Source organism: Phoenix dactylifera, chromosome 15 (assembly GCF_051530095.1).
Source record: "Phoenix dactylifera cultivar Ajwa chromosome 15, Ajwa_hap1_PhDact_Kaust_v1.1, whole genome shotgun sequence".
Lineage (NCBI taxonomy): Eukaryota > Viridiplantae > Streptophyta > Magnoliopsida > Arecales > Arecaceae > Phoenix > Phoenix dactylifera.
In genome coordinates, this window is record NC_143204.1 from 7935212 (window position 1) to 7946038 (window position 10827).

The 10827-nt window shown below is 40.2% G+C and overlaps 1 protein-coding gene across 4 annotated transcripts; it reads left to right on the top strand.

The window, feature by feature from the left end:
* The first annotated feature begins 690 nt into the window (after positions 1-690).
* Positions 691-10482, top strand: LOC103715858 (protein OBERON 3-like). 4 transcript variants are annotated; one of them, XR_003387324.4, is made up of 3 exons: positions 697-4129; positions 4310-4564; positions 9597-10482. XR_003387324.4 is itself a non-coding variant. In XM_008803624.5 (3 exons), the coding sequence occupies exons 1-2, from the start codon at positions 1069-1071 to the stop codon at positions 4453-4455; spliced, it is 3207 nt and encodes a 1068-aa protein (XP_008801846.2). In that variant the 5' UTR covers positions 697-1068; the 3' UTR covers positions 4456-4486; positions 9597-10482. The 4 variants fall into 4 exon arrangements, 2 of the variants coding, with proteins under 2 accessions (XP_008801845.2, XP_008801846.2); XR_015973496.2 differs by having other exon boundaries at positions 4310-4555; positions 9597-9734; XM_008803624.5 differs by having other exon boundaries at positions 4310-4486.
* The last annotated feature ends 345 nt before the right edge of the window (positions 10483-10827 follow it).

Genomic DNA, 10827 nt, shown 5'->3' on the forward strand with positions numbered 1-10827 from the left:
GTGTGGTCCAGCCCAACGTGCAATTACTTGACGAGACACCCAATGTGGCCAACTCCCATACAGTATAGTACGGAGGGAAACACAGGTCATCGAGCTGGAATCCCAGTCGTCAACTCTCTTAAATCAACTGATCCGTTCTTCTTTAACATCAAAAGGGGAAATGAACATCAATTAAATTATTAAAAAAAAGATAGCAGGAGAGTCAAATGTCAGGTTTCCATGGTCTCGACGCGTCAAACAAAAGCTGTCAGCGATTAAAAAAAAGAACACACGTTGGAAAGGGAAGATGGCCACAAAACTCATCAGTGTCATCTATCCTTCGACGGAGTATCCATAATCCAATAGTAATCCGAACGTAAGCAATTTAGGCGACTCATCACTCAAGATACACGTGTTAAATATTTATTTGCTCTCTCTGTTATTTTGTGTTCAGAACTCCGCGTAAAATTCCCACTACCATCTTCCTGGTGCCACTCCGCAGGCACGCACAACCCCCTCGCACCGCCCCTCTCACGTGGGCGCACGAAAGCCGGCGCATGACTCTTTCACTGTAAAACGGGTAAGGGGCGTCATCTGGACCGTTGGTCTTATGCTGCATGAATTGGACGGATGAGATTAAAAGAAACCGCTTGATGGGCTACGGGCCACGTAGTACGAAGTTAATTTAATATCGTCTGGTGATTAATAACTGCGTTGACTGACAGGGATGAGGAGAAGAAAATGGAGCCCTCTATGACACGTCTTTCTAGCGATAGACTCTCTCCATCCAACCCGAACGAGCTCGCCTCTCTTCTTCTATGGGAGATTCCGGCGTCTCCCTCACCTCCGCCGCCGGAAATTCCCTCCCTCCGCCGCTACCCGCCGCTCATCTCCGTCGACCGCCTTCTTCCTATCGACTTCTTACCGGCCTCCGCCCTTACTAGGGTCTCAAATTCCTCGCCCGTTCACCTTTTCCTGAGGAAATTTAGGGTTTTGAGGACCTTAGCTTTCCGGCGAGCAAGCTCTGCCACGATCTTAAAAGGTACCTCTTCTTCGTAGGTTTGTAGGGATACATATATTGCATAAGCAATGAAGAGGCTGAGATCGTACGTTGAAGACGCCGACGAGGACGTCGGGGAGAAGGGGGTTTTCAAGGACTGGCAGAGACGGGATCAGGATCCTGAGCGATCGTCCTCGCATCGCCGGTTCTATTCGAAGACTGACAGTTTGCGGAAAAGCTCGTCGTTGTCGTCGTATGATCGAGCTCTGGATGATGATCGGGAGTCGTTCAGGTCTCGTCGGAAGAGGTTCGATCATGAAGTAGTCGGATTTGATCGGCGGAAGGCGTTTGATCGGTACCGGGACACCGGCGACCGGCCGATGCAGGTCTCGCCCTCTCCGCGGGGGTTGTATGGCAGTGACCGACTGCACCGCTTGGAGAGCTTCTCCGGGCTGAGGAGGGAGTTTCCGAAGGGGTTCAGAGCGGAGAGGGACCGCTCACGGCGGGAGGGGAGCAGCGGTTCGTCGTGGCGGAGATTGACCAGTGGGAAGGAGAGGGACGCTGCGGCTGATGAGGAGAGGAGATCGCCAGCTATGGATTCGGATTCGGCGGGGAGAGGAGGAAACCATGCCCCTCCACAGGAAGATCGTGGAGGGAAGGCGAGGTCCTCGAGTGGGGAGCAGTCTAGGACAAATGAGATAGCAAAGGCAGGGAAGCCACACACAGAGAGCTGCAGCAGTAGTGAGATGGAAGAGGGAGAGCTCGAACCAGATCCAGAACCAGAAGCTGAGCCTGTTGTTGAATCTTCCCATGATACAAAGATGCCAGTTCAAATTGAATCAGAAAATTGTATGGATAGAGAATCTGAATGTACTAGTTTGTCGGAGAAGAAAGAAATCGTAGCTAGTGAAAACAAGAAAGAGTTTGATGCTGGGGTTGATAGTGATGGAAAGGAAGAAGGGAAGGCAACTGAAGTGCCAATCGATGAAGTTAATGCGGCTGAGGCAATGGATGAAGTAAATGTAGCCGAGCAGGCTCTAGATAACCAGCATGACTCGGTTAAGGAAGTTGAAGAGAAGAAAAGAGAGGAGGGAGGAGGAGAAGGAAAAGCGAACAACGTTGATGATCATAAAGTAGAAGGTAGATTATGTAGAGAGGAACAAAGACTCCTTCAGGAAGACATTTCCTTACCTTCCCAGGGCCTGGAAATTGAAGGCTTTGATTCAGAGCAGGTGGGCAAAATGGAAGGGGAAGGGAAAGGAGCAATTTCTTCTATTTTCTCTCCTCCAAAAAATGGAACGGAGGAGGATAAGGGAGAAAGACAAGGGGTGGTAGCTGAAACTGAGGACAGAAAGAAAGAAGAGGCAGTCAGAAACCTTGAGGTTGTGCAGAAAGGAAGAGATATCGATCTTGAGGAAGCACCTGAAGGTGTTCTTGGCATGTTTGATTCGAGTAAGAAAGTTATTGGGAAGAGTATCCAGGATGAAGTAACTCTGGAGCTGATGACAGACAAGCTGAAGGAGAATTACAAGGACAAGGGCAAAAGCATAGCAATTTCTATATCTAGCAAAGCAAATTCTGTTGAAGATGATGATGCCATGGAAGGTCCCAACAGAAGGGGCTTTGAGCTGGTCTTCCATTCTGATGTTAGTCGACCAGAGAAAATACATTGTGGTGGGGTGGTTATGGGCAAGCATAAAGATGACAAGCTCAAAATGGAGCCTCTTGATCTTTCTCTTAGCTTGCCAGGTGTTTTGTCAGATCATACATTGAAACATCCAAACCCAAAACCTGATCCTCCTAGCCATGGAATAAGCATCCAGTCTTTGCCATCCTCTTTGCAAGCAAACTCTGATGGGTTTACAACTTCAATCTCATTCACGAGTTCTCAGCCATTTGTTCATAATCCTAGTTGTTCTCTCACACAGAATTCAATGGATAATTATGAACAGTCAGTTGGTAGCCATCCTATAGTTCAAGGAATGGATCAGGTTTCTAATGGTAACATATGGCATGCTCAGGCTTCGAATGAGACTAAACGGAAGGGAGGAGCTGTGCCACTCTTCCAGAGAATGCTTCTGAATGGTAATGCTTCACAGAATTCACTAAGTTCTTTGAACAGGCAGCATCAAGTGAAGCAGAATGGCCTCTCACAGCAGTCAAGTTTTCCAAGAGAGTTGTCCTCTGCACATAGGCATGGCTCTCACAATTCTAGGTCAGAACACAGAAAGGATAAGAGGGCTCTCACAAGAGAGAGAAGCAGCAGTAGCCTTTTTAGGAGTGAGCAACAGGAAGGTGAACACCTTGCCCTTAATGGTTCTGGTGTCATTGAGAGCATTGTCTCCAAAATTGTGGGAGAACCGTTACATCTAATGGGCAGGATGCTTCAAGGAATGACAGAGCACTCCATAGCATCCCTAAGAGAAACCATTTGTGAGATGATTACTAGTGCAGATAAAAGTGGGCAGATACATGCATTTCAGGAGGCTCTTCAGAGGAGGCCTGACCTGACTATGGAAACACTGTCGAAATGCCCTCGTATCCTGCTAGAGATCTTGGTGGCTATAAAAACAGGTATTCCAGATTTCATTCGGAGGGTGATTAACATTCCATCATCTGATTTTGTTGAGATCTTTTTGAATATGAAGTGCCGCAATCTCGCTTGCCAGAGTATGTTACCTGTGGATGATTGTGACTGCAAGATTTGTGTGCAGAAAAATGGCTTCTGCAGTGCATGCATGTGTCTTGTGTGCTCCAAGTTTGACAATGCATCTAATACCTGTAGCTGGGTGGGCTGTGATATCTGCCTCCACTGGTGCCACACAGAATGTGGGCTGCATGATTCTTATATTAGAAATGGCCGAAGTTCTTCAGGAGCACAAGAGATAACTGAGATGCAGTTTCACTGCGTTGCTTGTGACCATCGTTCTGAGATGTTTGGATTTGTGAAGGAAGTTTTTAAAACATGTGCCAAGGACTGGAAAGAAGAAACTCTTGCCAAGGAACTTCAGTACGTAAGGAGGATCTTTTCTGCGAGTAATGATGTGAGGGGTAGAAAATTGCATGATGTAGCTGAGCAGATGCTGGTGAGACTGGAAGATAAAGTCAATTATTCTGAAGTTATCAATTATGTAATGACATTTCTTTCTGGTAAGCTATTTGGTAGCTGCAACATAAAGTCTTGAGCTTATTGCGATTTACCATATTATTTTATAAATGCTGGACATCTGGACATGTTTATGTGTTTATTATGTACTCACTAATCTCTACTGTTTGTTGCCTCTCATCTGGTTTATGGCCTTCTAACGCAATATCCTACTTGTACTGCAGTTAAACAAAATGACAACCTAGAAGCATGCCCACTATGTCGATATTTCTGGTTGTTAGTTTTGGTGAAACTTTTCTTGTTGGTAGTTTTCACTGCATGCCCACTGATGTTACATTTTAATGACAAGATCCTCTCCTGCCAGAGATGACTTGGCCATAAATTCAGTACGGTTCAGTAAGGTAAACACTAGGTTAAGTTCCTGTGGTGCAAAGTTTCACTTCTATGGGTTCTTACTCAGATAATCAAAGGTAACTTGGGTAAGTCTTCTGGATTTTAAGTTTAAGATAACATCTGAAGGGCTGCAATTTCTTTTTTATTCATGTTGATAGAGTTGGCCCCAACAGAGTCATCCTTTTTTTAAGCTTCAAAGCTAGTTCATGTTTAGTATCTTCCATTCTATCTAAATCCAGGAGTTTTTGGAGGCTTGCTTCATAATTACATAGCTTGAGCTGCATAACCAGATAGGTAGGTCTCGTATTTGTCAAGCCCTTTAGATTTCGTGGAGTGCCCCTTTCTTGTCTAAAATAGTCATTGGGTTCGGCTTGGATACTTTTTTTTTTTTGCTAGCACTTGAGCATTGGTGGTTTTGCTTGTGTGAAAATGATTGTTATATCCCCATGTATAACAGTATTTCATTTTTAAATAAACTGGACCATTTTATTGTTATAGGTGAATCAAATTTTACTTCTGTTAAGTTCAATGAAATAAAAGTGCACAATGTGTTTTCTGAAAGGTAAATATTTTTTGGTAAATAGACTAGAAATAGTCCAAGTGTCTGACTGATCTTTGGTATACTTCCGGTCGTATCTTCTTTGCTAATACAGTTGAGATCTATATAAAGTATACATAGTGATGGATATGTGGGAACTTCATCTTTCAATAGTGTAGTAGGTGAAGTGTCATTTGCCAAATATTTGCAACTTTATTCTCCTCCCACCAAGTATGCATGATTTGAAAATCACCTAATGCAGCCATGTATGTACATAATTCTGAAAGTAGGCTACATAGCTGTTCCCACCTATTAATCCATTCTACAGCTGTCTTAGTGCCCAAAGTCCACATTTTAATACTGTCTGTTGATAACAAGCTTCCCCTTGATAAGTATGAAACAACTCAAATGAGAAATATGAAGAGAAGAGTTAGCTGGACCTGTGCACATCAACATTACCTCTCCGTTTTCATCTCTAAGCAATCCACTATAGATTCAATGCTGGATTAAGGGCTATTAGCATTTAGCTTCGACGATGCAATGCTGATACAGTGGATGGAGGCAAAATGTTCAGTGTGAGCTGTGGAATACACCTTATGCTGAAGAGTACACCTTAGGTAATCTGATAGAATAAACTTATGAGGGGTAATATATTTTGCATAATGTAGTCATTTTGCTGTCTCTGGAAGTTAATTAAGTGCCTTATTTGGTAATTTCAAACAATAAAAGGTGCACATCTCAAATCATACCAATCCAACACATGGAGGCAATATTGTCATTCGGTTTTGGCGATACCCTAATAGGAATATTGTGATTGCAGGCTTACATTAGTTGCTCGAAGGAGCAAAAGATACCAGTAATGGTTATGTTCTTTATGCAAGGACATGACAAAAAAATTACAATCTCCATTTGAGCTCCTACAATATTTGACCAATTACCCATCTTGAAATCTTTAAGGTGGTCTGCTTCAACCTGTTTTGGAATACTATTTTTCCAATTTGATCTTTATTACATGAAATGTATGCCTGACCTTGCTGTTGCTGCAAAAATCACCATTTCATGCATTCATCAAACATATGCATTTCTTCAAGCCTTACAGCTAATGCTTTAGAAATCTTTTTGCTTGATGACTCCTTATGTCCTCTGAGTTCTGAGCAATATGTGGATCTCATTTGGTGCGTGGACACTAATGGCAGCAGGCTTGTGGTCATTTGAAGTTATAGGTGAACCTGCCTACGTCTGTTGGTCTCATGGACAAAAATAGACATATGCCATAGAGGATATTTTCATAAATAAAGTGCGTGGATAACCTACCAAAATATATTCTTTATGTCCTATTGCCTGCCCATGTTTGACCTGATAGACATGTGTGATACAGGAGGTCTTAATCCATGAAATGCATAAATAAATCTACCTCCAGTTACCTTCTATATCATGATATATATTTATAGTTTGTGAAGTGCCTTTCCAACCTTTTTCTTTAAATTGTATATATCATTATTCTACATTCTTACTTATGGTGTGACATATAAATATATGGTCATTTCCTTAGAACTTGTTTGTATGAATGCTCGTGAGAATAAGTTCTAGCGTGACTATTTATCTAGCATTATAAATAATTGAAATGATGTTTTATCACCAGTTTATTTTTTAAGCAAGGACTGCTTTAATTTGTATTAAGAGGACAAAAAGGATGCATCAAATTGACTAATATATTTGTAATTATTATAAAATTTAAAAGGTAGGTGACAGTAGAGGATTTCTTCGTTAAAAAGCTAAAATATGCTAATGGTAAAAAAAGGTTGAATAAAGAAGTGACGGAGGATTTAAGGATATATCCAACCATAGAGAAACTTCATAATCTAGCACCGGTACATGACAATGAGCTTGGGTATAATTATCGATTGTTTAGGTCTTGGATTCTTTTACTCTTTAAGGATTTCCTCATATAGCCCATACCATGTGTCACACCCAAAGTTCATTTATTTTGTTATCAGCATGGCCTGCTGAATTTTGGTATAGTAGTTTTTTGCTTGAGTTTTGGAGTTTCTGCCAATAAATTAGTAAAAAGTTGAATAAGTCAGGAAAGACGAGAGAAATATAGGAAGTGAAGGAAGCATAAATCAAATAATTTTAACCTATGGATTTGCAGTGTTGGTGTTTTTAGGCCAAAACCGTGAATTTGTTAAATTATCACAATATCTTGGAAAAGTATTAAAAAATTATGACACATTTCAATTTTTTGGTAATAAGACAATTATCAAACACGTAATAATAAAGTATCTTTATAATTAAATATACAATAAAATAACAAGCTAATATGAAATTCTTACCATCTTATCAATTACGGGAAACTAATCTAAAGTATGGATCAGATAATATTGTCTAAAGCATTTCATATTTATGTTGTAAAAGCCCAACCTTAAATCTTACCCCACTACTCAAGGGGATCTGTTTACTACATACCTCTTCTCTTCTTTGCACCCTCAACAAACTTTGTTGACCCAAAAAAACTCTTCCATAAGGAAATGTTTAATCTTGAGAAGATACTCTTCGATGCCTAGATTTACCATCCATGAGTAAGGATTTCTTCTTGAAACTCAAAAATAAATGAAAAATGATCCAAATTATAACTTATTAACTAATTATATTTGAAGGAATGTAATATGACCAAATTCTGTAAACATCGCATCAGTTTTGGTTGGTTTTGGCCAAAATAGGTCAAAACCAGCAAAATTATTGGAACTGGCCCAAATCATGGAAACTGATTGAAACTAAGTGTTCAAGAGTTATTTTAGTCTCAATTCTAGCAAAACTACCCCTCATCAGTCGAACAGATTGATTTTATTCGAACTTCAAATCTTGATCATACCACACTTCTAGTGCTGACTGCAGGCATATTGTGTTTGATTGAAGGATCTGGTTATCCTAGACAAATGGACGACTAGATAACAGTGGAAGAATTAGTTATTCTTAAGCAAGTCTCTGATGTCGTAGTAAGTCCAGTATTATGATATTAAACATGGGAGGAAGTCGACTAGGTTTGAAGTCACTAAGGGATAATATGGGGTTACTGCACCCAAAAATGATCCAAGTAGGAATTTTCTGACAAAATCAAATTATTGTCCAATTACAACATCTGCAAAGTACATTTTGTGTTTAATCAAGCCATATTTTTCCTTTGAGGATTTTCTAATTCTTAGTATTCAGCAAGGTTCGTTGTACTAGTATTAGGACTTGTACTTCTTGTTTGATGGTACAGTAAACCGTCCCTATTTTGAAATAAAATAGAGGAAGTCCCATCGAGATGAGGGCTTCCGCCCCTTCCTCTATCTCTCTAGGCGTCTCTCTCCCCACCTTCCCTCTCCCTCATTCTCCCTCCCTCTGTCCCTTGTTGGATTTTTTGAATCGAGGGGCAGAACCGGGCTAGTCCGCCCTCATGACGGTTTGGTACACCCCAAATTGGGCAATTCGGGATGGCACTGCCTTCCTATTCAGAATCTTTTACCTAGGGTGGCAAACCCACTTTAGAATTTCCTTGGAATACTGCTCTTGCAGAGCTTCCTAGGTGCTTCCTTGCTCCAATTTCTTTTGCAAAGCTACTTCCTCAGGCCCTTACATGAATCATCTCCTGCAGCCTCCCCTTTCCCAATTAGCTAAGGACTTTTCCTTCCAAACATCTTAATTGAGGGGCGAAAAATAGAATTGCCAAACATGGCATGTTTTTGCTTTCCAACATGTAAGCAACTTTTTGTTCCAAAGATGGATGTTCCCTAATTGTGGCTCCTGAAGAAGTTACCACACCTTGACATTGAAGAAAGTCCTCCTTGTTGTTTACTGTTGACTTTCACCTTCTACTAACCATTATCAGTAGTTGTTAATGTTGACCAGTTGAGCCAAAACTTGAGGATTGTAGTCACTCAGTTGGATATTTATCATGATCTGAGTGTGAGGATGTGATCCACATGAAATTATTCATTTGAACAAATGTTGTTATTTCATATGGTCCGTCATAGATCGGTATATGTTTGCATGCATGCAGGCAGGTAGATGGGGGCATGTGCGTCTATTAGTTTGCATGCATGGAGAAGTGTGCTGTGCATGCATGCATGCATGCATGCATACATTTCATTCTTGTGTGCGTTCATGATTAGCTAGATCAACTACCATATATTGATATAATGTTAGACTTGACCCTTTTTATGTGATAGCAAGTGCCAATTACTGGAATAAATTGGAGATGCAATAATGCATTAATAATTTTAGGTGTAAAACAGTGCTATATCTAAGTGTCAAATTGATAAGAAATCTGAAAAGTGAGTGCTTCTTTTTTAACTCCTTGAATTTTAGTTTCACCTAATAGGTTAAGTGTCTATTTAAGTATGATCATGATCTTATAAAGTAACTGTACTTAGTCAGTATTGCACTTTGATCTAAACTTTTACTCTGCTTCTTTGAACACTGGAGACCTCATGTTCTTACAAATCCATTTATGACTATACTAAAATGTTGTATTGTTGAAATAGTATTTATGTGAAAAGAAAATATAACCATTCTCATTTGTTATTTTTATATTTCAGAGAGTGGGCATAATGTCGGTAGTAGTCCTTCAATATCTCTTCCAAAGGAGCCATCTAGAAACAAGGCTGAAGGAGGCAATGGGATAGCTGGTTCAAGCAAAGAAAAAACATGGGTGCCATCCATTTCCCCAGAGAAAGTCCCCCATGTGGAAACTGCAGGTCTTCTTTCTGCTGTAGATCGTGAACGAGTAGATCAGCAGACTAGGGTTTCAGAATTACAAATAAACATCGAGAAGAAGCCAGTTATTGATGAACTGGAGAGTGTTATAAAGTTCAAGCAGGCTGAGGCAAAAATGTACCAAGAACGTGCTGATGATGCAAGAAAACAAGCGGAGAGCCTAAAACGCATAGCAATAGCCAAGAATGTTAAAATAGAGGAAGATTATGCTGGTCGAATTGCAAAATTACGATTGGGTGAGGCAGAGGAAACGCGTAGACAAAAACTTGAAGAAGTACAAGTTATTGAAAGGGCACACCTTGAGTACTTCAATATGAAGATGAGGATGGAAGCTGATATAAAAGATCTGTTGTTGAAAATGGAAGCTACAAAGCACAACTTCAATACATGATGGAGTCTTAAAACAAGTGTTTTCAACTGGGCATCCATATCATAATTTACTGCATTTGTAGGACAGCCACATGAATAGGTACTTCATATGAAAATTTTAACTCTTACATTTTTCCTCTCCATGTATCACCCTCTTGAAGTTGTTAAATTTGGATGGTGTAAAATTAGCTTCTAAGTGTAGAATTTTCCTTTTCCACCTTTTGTCTAGCTAACTGGATTATGTACAGAGAAACGTGCTCCACCTATGTGTGTGATCATTGGTTTCCTTTATGACAAATGAAAGGGAAATAGGCTCACATTTATTTTATGTTTTGTCAATCATGTGCGTTCCTTTTTTGTTCTCCCAAATGACCAGCTGGCCAGGCTTATTAATCTGGTTGCACCCTCTTTCCTCAGATTGATGTGTTTCCAGAGTTCCTTATTTTGCTGAACAGTTTGGTTTGCCTGTCTGATTTCATCAACATGCTGAACAGTTTGGTTTGCCTGTCTGATAATTGCTCTTGATTACATTGTTTATTTAGTTATACTCTTCGTCCTTTATTCAAGCTTAATGTAGTTATCACCTATTTTCCTTTGTATTTCCATGCCTAAAATTTCAATTTTATCAAGGATTATGATAGTTTGTCAGGGGCAACTATCTATTTCCAATCTCATCAACAAATT